The sequence below is a fragment of the Octopus sinensis genome, linkage group LG10, assembly GCF_006345805.1.
Source record: "Octopus sinensis linkage group LG10, ASM634580v1, whole genome shotgun sequence".
NCBI classification, from domain to species: Eukaryota; Metazoa; Mollusca; class Cephalopoda; order Octopoda; family Octopodidae; genus Octopus; species Octopus sinensis.
The window spans coordinates 24,003,844-24,023,614 of NC_043006.1; the positions used below are offsets into that span (position 1 = coordinate 24,003,844).

The 19,771-nt window shown below is 37.3% G+C and overlaps 1 protein-coding gene across 2 annotated transcripts in view; it reads left to right on the forward strand.

The window, feature by feature from the left end:
• The first annotated feature begins 333 nt into the window (after window positions 1-333).
• Window positions 334-19,771, forward strand: part of LOC115216592 (ankyrin-1) — a 46,910-nt gene continuing 27,472 nt past the window's right edge. The window contains exons 1-4 of one of the 2 annotated variants that reach the window (XM_029786058.2): window positions 334-520; window positions 4,711-4,798; window positions 11,807-11,959; window positions 16,435-16,523. In XM_029786058.2, coding sequence (XP_029641918.1) covers window positions 4,732-4,798; window positions 11,807-11,959; window positions 16,435-16,523 — 309 coding nt within the window. In that variant the 5' untranslated portion in view covers window positions 334-520; window positions 4,711-4,731. The remainder of the gene's footprint in view (window positions 521-4,710; window positions 4,799-11,806; window positions 11,960-16,434; window positions 16,524-19,771) is intronic. The other variant, XM_036506360.1, reaches the window with a different exon arrangement.

The following is a 19,771-nucleotide window of genomic DNA, read 5'->3' on the forward strand; positions in this document are numbered from 1 at the left end:
TAGAAATATAGAGATAGCCAGACATACAAATGTGTTCGTGTGTGAGAGAAAAGAGAGAGAGAAAGAAAGAGAGAGAGAGAGAGAGAGAGAGAGAGAGAGAGAGAGGACGTGCGTATGTGTATGCATATGTTGTGTATGTATATTCGTATCTATGTGTGCGTTTGCATCTATATCTATATTTATATCTATTTGTCCTACTCGATGTTAACTCTCCCTGTTTATCCTTCTAACCTTTACTCTATTCTCTCTCACTCTCTCTCTCGCTCTGTATCTATCTATCTATCTATCTCTCCTTTTATATGTATATATCTCCCCCTCCTTCTATCTCTCTATCCCCTTTCTCTTTTTTCTCTCTTTCTATTCTTTCTCCCTCTCTATCTATCCCACACAACTGTCGTCTGCTATTCAACCATTTTAACCAACAGTCCTGCCTGCCATTAACACATTGATTGAATCGCTCAGATTTCTTCTAACTTCAAACATTTTCTCCGTCCACAGATTTTGTTTAGAGTATCCCAAGGTCACGTATCTTTATCTCATAGCAAATATTTATCTTATTTCTGATTATTTGTCCCGATATGAAAGACTATAATGCATGTTGTAAGTTAACATTATGAGCTACGTACATCGGACTTCTGATGTCGGAAATTCACTATTATTGATATTAGGTACTATTTGTCTGGGAAAATTTGAATGAAAATTTAAGTATTTCTAATGAAATACTTAACTTTTCATTCATATTTTCTCTGTTATAAGAGAGTCATTATTTTCAGTTATTTTACCAAGTATTTCTTCACAAGAAAAAGAAAACAAACACTTTAAAGCTAACTAGCAGTATCGCCCGGCATTGCTCGGGTTTGTTTCGACCCTTTGGAATTGGAATTTTTGAAAAGTAAAAGTTTTGCATTATGTAGCTTATTATTCTCTTTAAATGAATTTTTTCTGGTTGAAATACACTGAAAAATGGCAGGGATTTTCATAGAAAAAAAGCACCTTTTTGATGTAAATAATTTTTGGTGTTAACCTGGTCCGATTTGAATTTTTTCTTTTTTTCTTATCCGGAAAGAAGAGCAAGCCTTCTTCTATCATACTCTCAAGTTTGGTCAGCTTGCGCCGCAGGGTCTCGGAGGAGATAGTGTTAGTTGAAGGCTACCAAACCTGTCATACACAGACAACTTCAGCTTTATATAGAGAGAGATTTATCTCTTTACTCGGTTGTGTTCGTTATGCCTAAATAATGCAACGTGTATACCTTACATTTATGCATGTCTATATGTGTGTGCGTGCATGCGTGAGTGTATATATAGTATAATACATGTGTGTGTATAATGTGTATGTATAATATGTGTGTGTGCGTGTGTGTGTGTGTGTGTGTGTGTGTGTTTGCTTCCTAACACCGCTTGACAACCAGTGTTGATTTGTTTACGTTCCTGAGACTTAGCGGTTCAACAAAAAGGAGTCGTTAAAATTAGAAACAGGAATAAAAATAAGCACTGGAGTCGATTCGTGCCTTCAACACACACACACACTCTAGCTTTCGCATCAATATACAAGCATATCCATCCATCTATCTGGCAATCCATCCATCCAAACATACATACATACATACACACACACATACATGCATACATACATGCATACATACCTACACACAACACACATGCATACATACATACATACATACATACATACATACATACAACATACATACATACATACATACATATATCTATCTATCTATATATATATATGTATATATATATATCTATATATTATATATATAATATATATATATATATATATAATAATATATATATATATATTATTATATATATATACTTTTCAGCAACCCTTCGTATATATATATTATATATATATAATATATATATATATTATATATATATATATATATATATATATATACGAAGGGTTGCTGAAAAGTTCCTGGCTTTAAGGGTGTCGCGCGAGGGGCCTGGTGGAGGCCTAAACTTCAGAGTTCTTTTAGAAGGCTTAGAAAAAACGATGTGACTGCTGCAATAAGTGTGTGAATCTGAGTGGGGAATATATTGAACAAAAATCATAATTAACTGATTCTCGTGTATATATATATATATATTATATAATATATGATATTATATATAATATATATATATATATATCTATATATATATCATCATCATCATCTTCATCGTTAACGTCCGTTTTCCATGCCAGAATGGGTTGGATGGTTCAACTGGGGTCTGGGAAGCCAGGAGGCTGCACCAGGCTCCAGTCTGATCTGGCAGTGTTTCTACAGCTGGATGCCCCTCCTAACACCAACCACTCCATGAGTGTAGTGGGTGCTTTTTACGTGCCACCGGCACAGGTGCCAGGGGAGACTGGAAATGGCCACAATCGGCTGGTGCTTCTTACGTGCCATACATATATATACATACATACATACATACATACATACATACATACATACATACATACAGACAGACAGACAGACAGACAGACAGACAGACAGACAGAAAATTCTTCTGTTGTAGTATACATTCATAAACACCAACTCAAGGAATACTGGTGGAATATTCCCATCAAAACCTCTGTCAAACGTAAGCATAACAGGTCAGATATTGTTGTTTGGGACAGAGGGGCAGAGGTATGTACTATCATAGAGGTCAGCTGCCCTGTAGATATAAATATCTCCTTGAAAATCAAAGAAAAAGAAAGAAAAAGAGGATATCTATGGACAACTGCTTTGAAACCTCCAACTACTATATCCAGACTATGAATTTATATTCATACCAATAATAATTAGAGCACTAGATTTTGTTAGTAAATGCTTAAAGGAGAATCTAGATAAATTGGGATTTTCAGAAAGAGAAATTGACCGGCTGATTCGTACACTACAAGTCCAATTTGTGAGTGGAACAGTAAAAATATGCAAAACTTTTCTCAAGTTCCAAATGTGAATTTGTCTGTCTTAACTACATCCCAAAAATGGAGCCTTGTATCTTTGTTGGAAACCGGCTCCCTCCTCAGTGGAAGATTTATCATAATTGAAAAATAGATACATACATACAAAAATACCCTGTTTTTGATGTTGAAATTGGATCTAGATTAGAAACCAGCTCTTTCTCTATTGGCAAGAAATCTTGAAATAAAATTGAACAATGACATGCATACATATCAATAACCCACAATGTGTTTATTGTATCAATAAACACTTATACTGCAATTTGGTCTGATTGATTGGGTGATAGATGAGAGATCTGACCTGTTGATGCTAAAGTTGTTAAACCATTCCAGAAATTTCTTCATCAATAATGATATTAGTTGTCTCTATGTAAGATAAAAACACAGTTGCAATTGAAACGGTGTGTTGAAAGTTGCAGCATATCCTTTCGACAACATCTCCTAACCCCCAAATGTTGAAGTCCATCCATAGACTAAATCTTCCGAGGGGCAAGCATGGTTGTATGGTTAAGAAGTTTACTTCCAAACCACATGGTTCAGTCCCACTGCATGGCAACTTGGGTCAGTGTCTTCTACTATAGTCTTGGGCCAACAAAAACCTTGTAAGTGAATTTACTTGACAAAACCTGAATGTGTGTGTGTGTGTATTCATGTCTTTGTTTGTTCTCTATCACCACCACTTGACAACCAGTAACTTAGAGATTTGGCAAAAGTGACCGCAGTCTCATGACTGAAACAAGTAAAAGATAAAGAAAAAGATAAAAGATAAAAAACATGTGAGGCTGATGACATCATGAGTTAGAAAGAAACTTCTCAGAAAGTATTTCGTTACTAAGGACCAGGGATATTAATCCAAAAGGAACTGCACAATTTTCCAGCAACAGGTCTTAAATAGAGAGGTTCTTTTAATCTTTTAGTGGTTTCAGTCATTTTGACTGCGGCCATGCTGGAGCACCACCATTTTAGCCAAACAAATCAACCCCACGACTTATACTTTGTAAGCCTAGTACTTATTCTATCGGTCACTTTTGCAGAATCGATAAGTTACGGGGACATAAACACGCCAACATTGGTTGTCAAGTGACAGTGGGGCAAACACAGACACACAAACATATACACATACATATACATATGTGTGTGTGTGTGTATATCATCATCATCATCATCATCATCGTTTAACATCCATTTAAACGACAATGATGATGATGATATAAAGAAACATTGATCATAGAACAAGCATCAAATTTGAGTGAACAACATACCTCCAAATATATGATCATATATACATCTGTCTCAATTACATTTGAGCACTTCTTTCTTGCAGTCCTACAAACCCTTTTGTTTCCATAAAAAGAGACAAAAATTATATATATGTATGTGTGTGTGTGTGTGTGTGTGTGACTGTGTGTGCAAGAGTGGCTGTGTGATAAGTAGCTTGCTTACCAACTATATGGTTCTGAGTTCACTCCCACTGTGTGGCACCTTGGGCATGTAAAAGCACCCACTACACTCTTTGAGTGGTTGGGGTTAGCAAGGGCATCCAGCTGTAGAAAGTTTGCCAGATCACATTGATGATGATAATGATGATGATGATGATAACCAGGGAAACATACATATGAAAATTTTCCAAGCGTGTCTTCTGTATAAAGAACATATAGCTAAATGTGTGTGTGTGTTGTGTGTGTGTTTGTTTGTGGAAAATTTGTGCGTAATTTATAAAGAAGTCTGCTTCTTTTCTATTTCTCATAGAGATTGGTTTAATTAAGCAACATGGAATCTTTGACAGATGACAGTCTTGAAAATATCCAGACAGTTTATATTTCATCAGTTAAAAGAGGTATCACTTTCTCTCTCTTTCTCTGTTTGTCAGTCTCTTTATAATCTCTTCCTTTCTCTCTCCCCCTCTCTCCCTCCTCTCTCTCTTTATCTTTCTCAATTTATTTGCTCCCTGTCTCTCACTGTTTTTACCTGTCTTTTTCTCTCTCTTCTCTTAGCATGATTCTCTTCCTCTCTCCCTCTCTCATCCATCTCCCTCCTTCTCCTTCCCTCCCCCTCTCTCTCATCCCTCTCTTTCCTTCTCCTTCTCTCTCCCCTCTTTCTCCCTCTCTCTCTCTCTCTCTCTCTCTCACACACACACACACACACATGCACTCTGTTTTTCTGTCTCTGCCTCTCCCCCACTGCTCACCATTTCTCAAGCTCTCTAATTGGCTTGAGATTATTCGTAAAGTGAAAAATAAAAATAAAAATTGTTTTCCTTTATAAATTACAATAAAAAAAACCATATTCTTTGATGCCAATATTGTCTGATGTTCTGAAGTGATAGAAAAGCATTGTGGGATATGAAAACACTTGGAGAGTAGAAATGAAACAGTGGACATTTTGCTGCATTGTCTGATTTGTGCAAAGAAAGCCTTCATTTAAATCACATCCATTGAAAGAATGATGACTAATATTTCACCCTCCGTATTAACAGAGTATTTAACTCAGCTTGTCTTAACCTGCCTGGTGAACAAAAGGTTACACATCTATTTTAGTCCAAACATACAACAAAACAAAATATAAATAACTATCATTATATAAATAAATTTAAATTAGTAAAAATCACTCCAACTTAGGTATCGGTCCCACTGTGCAGCACTTCCAGTAAGTTTCCAATAAACCCCTTAGCCAACCAAAAACTTGTGAGTTGTCAGTGGATTTGGTAGATAGAAAACTGAATGGGCTTCTTTCAGTTTCTGTCATCACAAGGCTTTGATTGGCCCAGGGCAATAGTACTATAGTAGACGACACATACTCAATGGGACAAGAAGTAGGACTGAACCTGGAACAATGTGGTTGGGAAGTGAACTTTTTATTCAAGCAGTCAGGCCTTTCGCTCTCTCTCTCTCTCTCTCCTCTCTCTCTCTCTCTCTCTCTCTCTCTCACTCTCTCTCCCTCTCTCTCGGCCACTCTCTCTCTCTCTCTCTCTCTCTCTCTCTCTCTCTCTCTCTCTCTCTGCCACTCTCTCATTCTTTCTCCCTATGTGTGTGTGTGTGTGAGAAGGCACATGGCCTAGTGATTAGGTGCATTGCACTCACGATCATCAGATTGTGGTTTTCACTCCCAAACCAGCTGCACATTGTGTTCTTGAGCAAAACACTTTATTTCATGTTGTCCCAGTCCACTCAGCTGTAAATGGGTCACCCCTGTAACTGAATAGCCTTCCGATCTCGGGGGAACATTAGCCTGCTTGCCTAGCCAGTGTGGTGGTATCATTTGAAAGCTAAAATGATGCAAGTCACATTGTGACCAGCATGGTATAACAACATCTGATAATCTGCACAATCACATGATGTGTGGGGGCGGGTGTAAGTATATGAGTAAATAGGCGCATATATGTATGAGTGTGTGTAAGTATTTGCTGACATCAGCACTTCTCTAAAAATCACTCAGCTACAACCAGTGATGTCATTCCCCCTATCCTGTCAGCGAGTCATCTGCTGGCTTTGCCCCTTTAAAGACATATGAAATAAGGGACCCCTTACTTGAAAAACGGATAAGACTTAATGATTGGGAGGGCATCTGGCTGTAAAACAGTACCACAAAATTTTTAGTTAACCTATGCTAGAAAATAGACAAAATTCAATGCTGGAAAATGGACAAAATGAATAAATGAATGAACGTAAATGTGTGTGTGTGTGTGTGCATATTGATGCATTTACAAGATGGTAAAAAAGTACTTGATGCATAGAGTAGAATGCATATATAATTTGTTTAAGAATTTCCCATAGACTTTAAATGTCATAAGTCTGTCGATAAAAGTTGTGTTACAGTGAGTTGTAGTTGCCTTAAAAGCTTCACTGCTTCCATAGCCAGTATAAACACTAGGAACCTTTCTAGTATAAATATGTAAAACTCTGTCTATGCAATTGTAACAATCCTAATAGCTTCTCTCTTGATGATGTGTAACTTTCTACAGGATAAGTTTATCAAATTAAGGTCTCTTTTGGCAATGGCTCTGAAACAAATAAAGCATATAGGGCTGAAGAATCTTTTTTAAAAAATGTGCTTGTAATATATGCACACATTCAGATATACAGAATGATTTCTTATTACTTCACTATTGAAATATATCTGGGATCTAAATGATAGAGTAAAAATTATAAAATCAGTTTGACTAAGTGTAATACCTTTATACCAGCAAATCAGCCTCACTCAAAAGTACCTTGGATCATAGGGTGACATGCCATGCTTGAGGAGACCTATTGAGACAAGTACATCAACATCAGCAATATGAAAATCAAATTAAATGGAAATTGTAGTTGTACCCTGTGCCGGTAGCATGTAAAAAGCATGTAAAAAGCACCATCTGAATGTAGCCGATACCAGTGCCGCTTTGACTGGCTTCCATGCCGGTGGCATGTAAAAAGCACCATCCAGTCATGGTCAATGCCAGCTCCTCTGGTCCCTTGAGCCTGTTGCATGTAAAAAGTACCCACAACACCCTTGGAGTGGTTGGTGTTAGGAAGGGCATCCAGCTGTAGAAACACTGCCAGATCAGATTGGCACCTGGTGTGGCCTCCTGGCTTCCCGGATGCCAGTAAAACCGTCCAACCCATGCCAGCATGGAAAATGGACGTTAAATGATGATGATGATGATGATGATGAGTTTGCTATTAGAAACCCTGTCATTGGTTCCAGAAGCTGTGTTCCCTGTCTACCAGAGAAGTATAACATTCTATTGTAGCTATTTGTAACTTTGAACAAAATATCAAAATTGGTAAATTCTTGCACATACTGCCATTGTTGTTTATTGAGAAATTTCCAGTTAGCAGATAAAAAATGTTATTTTCCCTACTCTGGAAGGTAGGCCTCATATTTTAACAACATGCATATATTCATCAACCTTGAAGGCATAAGGTTTGCAGTATGATCGCTCTGGGCACCACATTCAGTAAATGTCCTCTATCGTAGCTTAGTTTGATCAAAGACTTCTAAGTGAATTTTGGTGAACAGAAATTGTGCAAAATCTCACGTACTTCTGTGAGTGCATATGCATGTACATCTACTTACATATGCATTGTGTTTCTGCTTATTGCCATGCTGATGGAATTGGTGTGTTGAATAAAATAGAATTTGCAGGATTTTTGTTTCCATCTCAGTTACCTTGTTTCACACCTAAGCAACTTTACCCTTTGCCTCTTATGAAATCAATAAAATATATACCAAACAAAATAATGGCATTAATATAAACAACTAAGTCCTTGAAGGTAGTGCCCCAGAATGGCCACAGTCAAATAACTGAAACCAATAAAAGAACAAAAATATATGATCAGCATTTGAAGGTATTTAGAACTAGTATTGCATAATTATTATTATTTTTATCATTGCCATCATTTACTGCTTGTTTTCCATGCTGGCTTGGGATGGACAGTTTAACTGGAGCTGGCAAGCTGGAGAGCTGCATCAGCTTCCACTTGTCTGTTTTAGCATGCTTTCTATGGCTGGATGCCTTTCAAAATACTAACCACTTTAGAGAGTGTACTGGGTGTTTTTGATGTGACACCAGACCAGTGTTTTTTCCATGGCACCAGCACAGCCACTTTTTACATGGCACCAGCACAGGTGCTTTTTACAGTGATGTAGCTAGAGAGTGTGCTACCTGGGGCAGCCCTTGAGTTTACCACTCAGCTCCACAGCCTGTACACACTTATACAGCAGACTCAAAGGCACTCCCCCAGAAAATCATCACTTTGAGCCATCTGAATTCTTTCATCCACTACCAGCTACACTATTTCTGTTATTGCCCCCAACATGAGAAATAAGTAGTGTTGCTATGTTCCTGTTATTGTATGGACATATTTCTATTGCATTTTTTACTTCATATAAATGATTTCAATTTAAATACAACCCAAATACCACCCAGTGTATGCCTTGTTGATAGACATAAGCTGCATACTTAATAACTAAATGATTTGTTTAAAATACATTATTTTCAAAAAACTGTTTTAATATTTATTTTGCTTTGTGAGCATTGTTAAAAAATGCTTCAATTTCCAAGGCTTGTGCAGTTAATTTTTGAAATACCAGAACTGACATTCTATCAGTGGAGTAAGCAAGCAAGCATGGGAGAAAATGGGACAATCTAATGTTGTTGCAGAGTTTGTTTAGCCTCAGACCAGCTCTGATTGGATAAATAAAGGATCAAAACTGTTCCAGCTGTGACCATCCTGGATTTTTTTGTTTTTATTAGGCATAGGCGTAGCTGTGTGGTATGTAGCTTGCTTACAAACCACATGGTTCCAGGTTCAGTCCCACTGCGTCGTACCTTGGGTAAGTGTCTTCTACTATAGCCTCGGGCCGACCAAAGCCTTGTAGAAGACACTTGCCCAAGGTGCCATGCAGTGGGACTGAACCCTGAACTATGTGGTTGGTAAGCAAGCCACTTACCACACAGCCACTCCTATGCCTATATTTAACTTTAATTAAGAATTATCAACAAGTTTAAAATGTTGTATGGCATTCCTTTTCATTGTAAAGTTTTAAAATTCCTAGTCACTGAGATTACCATACCTCTGCAATGCAGATTAGCCTCTATATTTTTTCCTCAATAAACTAAGATTAATATTTTTCACTGAATGAAGGTAGTGAGCTGGCAGAAGTGTTAGCATTGCCTCGGCAAAAAGGTTAGCAGCAATTTGCCTGTCTTTACATTCTGAGTTCAAAATCTCCCAAGGTGTTGTAGCAAGAGTCAAGACACCCCCAGTGAGAATAAACTTAACCAAACAACTATAAATAGTAGTGGTCTGAGTGAGAGACAGAGAGAGAGTAGGCATTAATCGCAGGAAGTCGTAAGGTGTCGTTTTGGTAGTTTGTCGGAATATCGTTTGTTGGTTCATGTATAATTCATGGAGAGTTTGTTGCATTATTACATTGTTATTAACCTGCTTTGTTATATGTTTTATTGTTACTACATGGGTATAGTGTAAACAAGTATCGTCATTAATTGTGACAATACTGCAATAAATGGCAACGAGTAACTAGGTTACAACACAAGGTCAACTTTGCCTTTCGTCCACTCAGGGGTCGATAAAATAAATACCAGTTGAGCACTCAATGATTCCAACAATAGGGGATCCTGTTGGTGCTGGTGCCATGTGAAAAGCACTTGTGTTGGTGCCATGTAAAAAAGCACCCAATACATTCTATAAAGTGGTTGCTATAAGAAAGGGCCTCCAGCCATAGAAACCATTCCAAAACAGGCAATGGAACTTGGTGCAGCTCCTATCAAACCAGCCAACCCATGCCAGCATGGAAAATGGATGTTAAATGATGGCGACAACGACAATGACATCAACCTACACAGAAAATAATTTGACTAATGCAAGTTTTAAAGTTAGCGAAATTGTTCAGTCGGAATTCATTGGGAATTTTATGATTGATTTTGAAATTTCCATTAATGTTACATGGAAATATAACTTTTTTTCTTGTATTGTATTGTTACAAATATAGATTGCATCATTATTTACATTATTTACATTCAACGGATATTTGTCCTCATCTTGTTTGTTATTAACACACCATTTCAGCTGATATACCCTCCAGCCTTCATCAGGTGTCTTGAGGAAATTTCAAACCTCGGTTCTCATTCCTAAGGTATTTTTCGATGTTGTTATTGTTATTATTATTATTATTATTATTATTATTATTATTATTATTATTATTATTATAATTATTATTATTATTATTATTCTGGTCACTGCTTGGAATCGTACTCAGAATCTTGGGGTTAATAGCCCGCTCTCTTAACCACTATGCCCGTAGTGTAGTGGTTAAGAGTGCATGTATTAGATTGCATCAGATTTGAAGAAGACAAAGTATGACAATGACATTTGTGATAATGACAACGATTACAAGAACAATGATAATGATGATGATGATGATGGCAATGGTGATAAAGATGATGTTGAGGATAATAATGATTTTCATCATCTTCATCATGATCATTGTTTCATGTCTGCTTTCCATGCTGGCATAGGTTGGATGGTTTGACTGACGATTACAACAATTGTGATTGTTAAGATGGCTATAATTACAGAGTTGGATATGATACCAGGTAAATGATGTGATGAAGATAACGTTATCATAATCATGATGGTGATGTTGATGATAATAGCAACAAGAATGATGACAATTATCATAATCACAATGACGGTTATGCAAACGAAGAGGACTTTGAGCTGACAATGGTAGTGTTGATGGTGTTGTTAAGATAATGATGATGATGATAAAATATTGCTAAATTAATTTCATCATGCTGATGTTGGCATGGATTAAATTATAAAGGGAAGTCATTAGTGACGACTACTACGATTAAGATGCTAAGGATATATAATAAAGAGGAGGAAGAGGAAGAGGAGGAAGAAAAGGAGAAGCAGGAGAATGGCAACAATGACGATGGAGGTGCTGGTGACAGAAGTGGCGGTGGTGAAGATAGTTATGGTTGTGATTATGATGATAATGATGACGATGACAGCTACAATGATGATAGCAACAACGACGACAATGCTGATGGTGGTGATGGTGGGTGGTGGGTGATAGCAGCAGTGGTAGTGGCGATGGTAGTTGTGATGGTGGTGAGAGTGGTGGTGGTGGTGGTGGTGGTGGTGGTGGTGGTGATAGTAGTTGTGATGGTGGTGATGGTGGTGATGACAACAACAACAATGTCTATGGTGGTAGTCATAATGGTTGTGATGACGATGAAGATGACGACAATGACGACGACAACGACGACGACGATGACGACGACGATGATGATGATGATGATGATGATGTAACATTGTTAATTACTTTCTATTGCCAGTCATGTCTGTTATGTCATCGTATTGGAAACAGCTGCAACTTAAGCAGATCATGGACAATGTAATGAATAATGTTCTGTCTATAAACCAATTTTGGTCTTGGAGCATTCTGGCAATAATAATTGTGACAATGATTCTCAGGAACAAACGTAGCAGTAAGTGTTCTTCATACTTCATTCCTCTTTCTGTTCTGTTTTTGACAATTTAAAGTTTTAAAAGTCTTCAGTTGATTTGATTTCGCTTAATTTTCCTTGTTATTCTAATAATTATTTTCAGGTGACATATTTTTGCTCACATATACACTAACACACATTCATCCATATATACATACACGCATGCACATAAGCACACCCACACACACACACATGTACATGCGCGCATGCATACACACACACATACACACACATACATGAATTATCTGTGTGCTTTGACTGTCATATATCAGCATTGTTGAAAGGCAGCAACTGGCAGAATCGTTAACATACCAAGCGAAATGCTTAGTGGTATTTCTTCTACTACTATGTTCTAAGTTCAAATTCCGCCAAGGTAAACTTTACGTTTCATCCATTCAGGGCTGATAAATCAAGTAGCAGTTGCACTGGGGGGGGGGGGTAATCTAATCGACATGCCCCTTCCCCAAAAATTTCAGGCCTTGTGCCTAGAGTAAAAAGGATATCTTTGTTGTTGACATCATAAAAATTCATAAACTTTCAGTGAATGTGAAATATTTTTTCTCTTTTACTGGTTTATCTTGAAGCAAATAAAGCTATAGATAATGATAGTTGGGGGCAGCCTTTGATTTTTTTCTATGCAGAAGGGTTTCGACATTGTATTTACATACAATCATTTATATTGTATTTACATATAATGTTTACATTCTTTTACGTATTTCAGTCATTCAACTGCGGCCATGCTGGAGCACCACCTTTAGTCGAACAAATCGATACCAGGACTTATTCTTTGTTAGCCTAGTACTTATTCTATCGATCTCTTTTGCTGAACCACTAAGTTACAAGGACATGAATGCACCAGCATTGGTTGTCAAGCAATGTCGGGGGGGGGGACAAACACACACACACACACACACACACACACACACACATATACAACAGGCTTCTTTCAGTTTCCGTCTACCGAATTACCTCACAAGGCTTTGGTCAGCCCAAGGCTATAGTAGAAGACACTTGATCAAGGTGCCATGCAGCGGGACTGAACCTGGAACCATGTGGTTGGTAAGCAAGCTACTTACCACCCAGCCACTCCTGTGCCCCAAAATATATATATATATATATATATATATATATATATACATACAATGGGCTTCTTTCAGTTTCTGCCTAACAAATCTACTCACAGGGCTTTGGTTGGCACTAGGCTATAGTAGAAGACACTTGCCCAAGGTGCCCATGCAGTGGGACTGAACCCAGAACCATGTGGTTGGTATGCAAGCTTCTTACCACACAGCTAATTATCTTTTTTTACATACTATCAATATTTACATTCTATTAAGACAACAAGCTGGCAGAAACATTAGCACTCCAGATGAAATGCTTAGCAGTATTTCTTCTGTCTTTATGTTCTGAGTTCAAATTCCACCAAGGTCGACTTTGCCTCTCATCCTTTCGGGGCCGATTAAATAAGTACCAGTTACACACTGGAGTCGATGTAATCAACTTAATCCTTTTGTCTGTCCTTGTTTGTCTCCTCTATGTTTAGCCCCCTATGGGCAATAAAGAAATAAATATTTACATTCTATCATTTGTAGCTGTATTTACTTCAAAATACACTGTCTCCACCCCACCAAAAAAAATTTTAATAAAAACTAAGAATTATTTCATACTTATGTTATCTTTCATATGTATCTACATATGAATGTCTCTTTTTATATGTATTGGTTTGTCAGATAAATTTGTTCATATTCATTTTTTTCTGCTTGGCACTCCATCACCATATGTCTGAAAAAATGCCAAATTTATTCAAATTCAAAATCAACAAAAGCACTCAGAGAGTGCAAACCTCCACCAAGGTAACACCAACATCCTTTCAATGATTAGCAAGGGAGGATTTTTAAAATGAGAATATCTCAAATGCTCTCACAAACGAGAATACCAAAAATGAACCCAACTGCTCTCAAAAGTTAAATTTTAAAAATGGAAAAATAATCCAGAATCCTTGCCTGGTACTGTATCAATCCCAAAATCTAATCAGTTTGTGCCAATCACAAGGCCAAACATCCCTGAAAGTTTCATCCGAATTCATCCAGTAGTTCTTGAGATATATTGTCCATGGCACAACTGAAAACAATACCTCCACCTACATTAAGGCTTAAGTTGATTACATCGACTCCAGTGTGTAACTGGTACTTATTTAATCGGCCCCGAAAGGATGAGAGGCAAAGTCGACCTTGGTGGAATTTGAACTCAGAACATAAAGACAGAAGAAATACCACTAAGCATTTCGTCTGGAGTGCTAATGTTTCTGCCAGCTTGTTGTCTTAATAGAATGTAATAAACATAAGTTGTAGAGGAAGAATTGAGCTATGAATGAAAAAACATACATGAAACACTAATTATGATGTTAATTTGAATAACATTTTAAAGCATTAAAATAAATAGAAAAAAGCAAATGAATTTATCTGACAACCCCATATTTAATCCTTTAAAATTCAGATTACTCTATCAAATGTAATCTTTATTTATTCACATTGTTTTGAATTAATCATGGATTATCTCATAGCTTTGAGATTTCAATGATGTGATTGTTCATTTTAAGAATGACATTGTAGGATAGGCATGAGAGGCTGGATCTGCTTAGTTTAAACTTAAAAGTAGAATATTTGGGTCAGATATGGCCAGTTTAAATACTAACGGGTTAAATATGTGTCTACATTATATATATATATATTTATTTATTTTTATAAGCAAAATGTAGACAGTGACTTCAAAGTTTCAGCTTGTTTGCCAACTTAATTTAGTATTATTTGTGGATGGAGCAGAGTATATACAAATTTAGTGTGGTGTAAAAATGAGTTTGTCAAGAGAAAAGGGAAGTGATTGTGTAAGGCAATGGAATAGAAAAGGAAAGGGAGAAAAAAATAGCGGCTGAGTTCCTTTCAAGTGTTGGGCCTCGTAGAGGCAAAGACTGAGACCTTTGGCATTATGTCATGCTTGAGAAGAAGACCCATCAAGCCAAGTAAAATCGTAGTCATAGCAGATACTGGTGTCACGCAAATTGCACCCATGCTGGTGGCATGTAAAATCTCCCATTACACTCTCAGAGTGGTTGGTGTTAGGAAAGTCATCCAGCCATTGAGAACCATGCCAAATCAGACTGGTGTCTGGTGCAGCCTTCCAGCTTGCCAGCCCTCGTCAAACCATCCAACCCATGCCAGCATGGACAATGGACGTTAAATGATGATGATGAGTGATAGAGTGGAGAAGAAAGGATAGTAAGGACAATTTTTCAAGTTAGACCAGGACCTAGCCTTGGGGATCTCTGTGGCCCATGCGGATCCATATAAGAGTTTGTTGTTAAAGTTTAAGAGTAATAGATTAGTTATACATCTACAATACACAAAATATTTTAATAATTTTTTTAATACAATCCCTAATAATAACTAATTATAAAAATATAAGGGGATTCTTTTGATATGGGTGCCAATCAGAATAAAATAGGAATCAAATGGGGTTCATAGACAAAAAGATGGTTGAGAACCACTGTGTTAGACAAAAGGAGTTGTGCTCATTTGAGAACAGTTACTGATTAGCATTTAAACCAGTCATATCCGGTCTAAACGTTCTACCTGTTCTATGTTCAAACTGGTCAGTTCTGGTCTCATGCAACTACCCTACAATGTCATTCTAAAAATATACAGTCATATTACTGAAATCTTGAAGCTACAAGATAAAACATGATTAATTGAAAACAATGTGAATAAGTATTACGACTGACTACCTGACTGGCTTCATGTGCCAGTGGCACATAAAAAGCACTATTTGAGTGTGGTCATTGCCAGTGCCACCTCACTGGCTCCCATACTGGTGGTATGCAAAAAGCACCATTCAAGCATGGTCGATTCCAGTACACCTGACTGGCCACGTGCTGGTAGCACATAAAAAGCACCCACTACACTCTCAGAGTGGTTGACATTAGGAAGGGCATCCAGCTGTAGAAACCTTGCCAGATCAGATTGGAGTCTGGTGCAGCCTCCTGGCTTGCCAGTCCCCCAATCAAACCATCCAACCCATGCCAGCATGGAAAACGGATGTTAAAAAGTGATGATGATGATGATGATTTGGTAAGGTAATCTGAATGTTTACAGGCTAATATTTCGTTATTTGATTATATGTTATTGTTTGAATCAGTTGTGCATGTGTGTTAAACCAAGTGCTAGAAGATATATTTGCATCACAGTTCATGTGACAGACAGATAACATTCAGGTCCTAATAAAAAATCACATTTATTTTGATCACTATCTTCACCTTACTTGTACTAAATTGAGCTTTCTTAACATTTAACAGAAGAAATTTCTCTTATGCAAAATATCTGAGAAAGTTGAGCAATTCTACATGAGATCTATTTCTATTTGGAAAATATTTTAATTTGTAATTAAGTGATCATTTTTTACAGAAGCTAAAAAATCTTTCTATACTGAACTGACAAAGAAAAAAGACGATTTTAAGAACCCATATAAACTGAACATATACGATCTGTGTAAGGTATGTAAAACACCTTTTTTTTATCATTTTTGGGAGGTGTAACAATACAGATTGGTGGATGTGAGATGTTTCAGTACAATCGTTTTGGTGCTGTCTATTTGGTGTTACTGATTCAATGCTGACTTATTTAACATCAGACATTTTAATGTTTCTCTCCTTCTCCCTTCCTTCCTCCTGTTTATGTGTGTGGACATATATTTCTTTTTACAGTTCTATATTTAAGAGATGAGGAATTATGTACATTATTTACATTCAACGGATATTTATTCTCATCTTGTTTGTTGTTAACACGTTTCGGTTGATATACCCTCCAGCTTTCATCAGGTGTCTTGGGGAAATTTCGAACCTGGGTTCTCATTCCTAAGGTATTTTTCGATGTTATTATCATTGTTATTATCATTATTATTATTATTATTATTATTATTATTATTATTATTATTATTACAGTTCAGGTCACTACTTGGAATCTAACTCGGAATCTTGGGGTTAGTAGCCCAAGAGTAGTAGTAAGTAGTAGTATGGGGAGGTGTACTGTAACAGTGCATTGTTGCATCCACCATTTGTTGGCGATTCCCTTCTACTCTTGGCAGACGATACCTTTGCATCCCTAAGACGACAGCCCTCCAGCCCATGGATCTGTTCAGGTAGTCTTTGGTGGTGAGGGCTTTTATAGTTTATTTTTAGCCCCTGTTTATGACATGCAGAAGAAATGTTGGGTCTATTGTTTGACATGTTGGTCTCCATACAGCACTAGAACAACATGAAATGAAATAAAAATAAAATAATAATGATGAAATTATTGTGTACAGTGCTCAGGTGCACTGCAACTCATCAAAGGTGCATGAACAGTACATAGAACTATGTACAAAGGTCAGGAAAGTCAGAAGTGTATGAGTCATGGTATACATGTGTATGGAGGGGGGATATCAGGTGTAGTGTTGGTGAATTTCAGGAAGCATGGAGGTTTTAAAGGATGCAATGTCTCATCAATTAACAACAGATGCAAGTAGTTTGTTCCATGCTTCATGGGAGCTGTGCTGTTTTCTGACTTTGTAGGTATACCCACATGTGTCAGACACATGAAACACAAAAAGGTACTCAAAGTGGTTGTTGGCACAATGGTTAGTAATTTTGTGGGTGTTTACCAAGTCAGACGCCAGACGTCAGCACTTCAATGTAGCTATGTCCAGGAAAGCAAGGAGTTCAGAGTATGGTAGATGCCTGATGGAGGGTATTCGCTTGGCTGCATGTCTCTGAACAGTTTCCAGGAGGTCAATGTCCTGAAATAGATAGGGGTTCCAGACTGCTGATACAAACGTTTTGCTCAAGAACTAAACATGCTGCCTGGTCCAGGAATCTAACCCATGACCTGGGGATAATGAGTACGACATGCTAACTACTTGGCAATGTGCCCATCATTGGAACAGAGCATAAAGTACTTGCGGTTCTTCTACCATTATCACATTCATCATCATCTTGGTTGGCATCAATATCATCTTCACTATCGTCATTGACTTAACATGACTTCATTGTCTCTAACACATAGCTTACAGTTCTACCCAGCTTGTCAACAAGCCAGCAAGCCAATTAATTATTTACCAATAAATCTATGAATCTGTCCTTACAATGAAGAAAGTCAGAATAATGGTTTTTGAGTGCATCTCTGTCTATCACTAAACATAAAAACCTTCAAAAATCAAACACATTCAAACATATTTGTATGTTAAATGTATATGTATATATATACACATATTTATATGTGTGTATATGTATGTATGTATGCATGTATATATGTATATGTATGTATACATTTATATATGTGTGTGTGTGTGTATGTATTCATACATGCATACATATATATATATATATATATATATATATATAGGCGTTAGGAAGGGCATCCAGCTGTAGAAACACTGCCAGATAAGACTGGAGCCTGGTGCAGCCTTCTGGCTTCCCAGATCCCCGGTCGAACCGTCCAACCCATGCTAGCATGGAGAACGGACGTTAAACGACGATGATGATGATGATGATGATATATATATATATTGTTGTATTTAGGAATGGTCATTTTGCCAGTTTAGCCAATAAAAACACACACACTATATATTTGGTGTTACTTTGCTTCAGTGTTATTTATTTTTTACATTAATCTTAATCTTATTTCGGCCAGAGTTCTTTCGTCGCACTCCTGTGACCGCATCAGTGGTCCTTTACTTTCATCTTTCTTATTTGTGTGTCTCTCCTTACTAACCGTCAGCCATTTTGTATTTCTATTGTATTCATTTGCGCATGCGTATATCTCTGTGTGCGTCTATGTTTAGTTAGTGGGGGGGGGGGAATGCCTGTAATATTTGTATCTCCTGTTTATATCCGTTCGTGTAATCTGTTTTTGTTTTTGACTATTCTTATTTTGTTCATGTGTTTACACCCACTTATTATTATTATTATTATTATTATTATCATCATCATTATTATTATTATTGTTATTATTATTATTATTATTATTATTATTATATTATTCTAACACACGATTTCACATCAAAAATCTTGCAAAACAAATATATATATATCACCGTGATCACCATGACCGACCAGGCTATCAGATGTTGCTACACATCGCTGGTTACAATGCGCTTCGCATTGTTTTAGCCTTCAAATGACGCCACACCGCTGGCTAAGCGAGCAGGCCAACAGAAGAGAGAGTGAGAGAAAGTTGTGGCGAAAGAGTACAGGAGGGATCGCCACCACCCCCTGCCAGAGTCACATGGAGCTTTAGGTGTTTTTACTCAATAAACATTCACAATGCCCTGTCTGGGAATAGAAACCGCAATCCTACAACCATGAGTCCGCTGCCCTATCCACTGGGCCATTACGCCTCAAATATATATATACAAATATATATACAGGAGTGGCTATGTGGTAAGTAGCTTGTTTACCAACCACATGGTTCCGGGTTCAGTCCCACTACGTGGCACCTTGGGCAAGTGTCTTCTACTATAGCCTCGGGCCGACCAAAGCCTTGTGAGTAGATTTGGTAGACGGAAACTGAAAGAAGCCCGTCGTATATATGTACATATATATATGCGTGCGTGTGTGTTTGTGTGTCTGTGTTTGTCCCCCTAGCATTGCTTGACAACCGATGCTGATGTGGTTATGTCCCCGTTACTTAGCGGTTCGGCCAAAAAAGACCGAATAGAATAAGTACTGGGCTTACAAAAGAATAAGTCCCGGGGTCGATGTTGCTC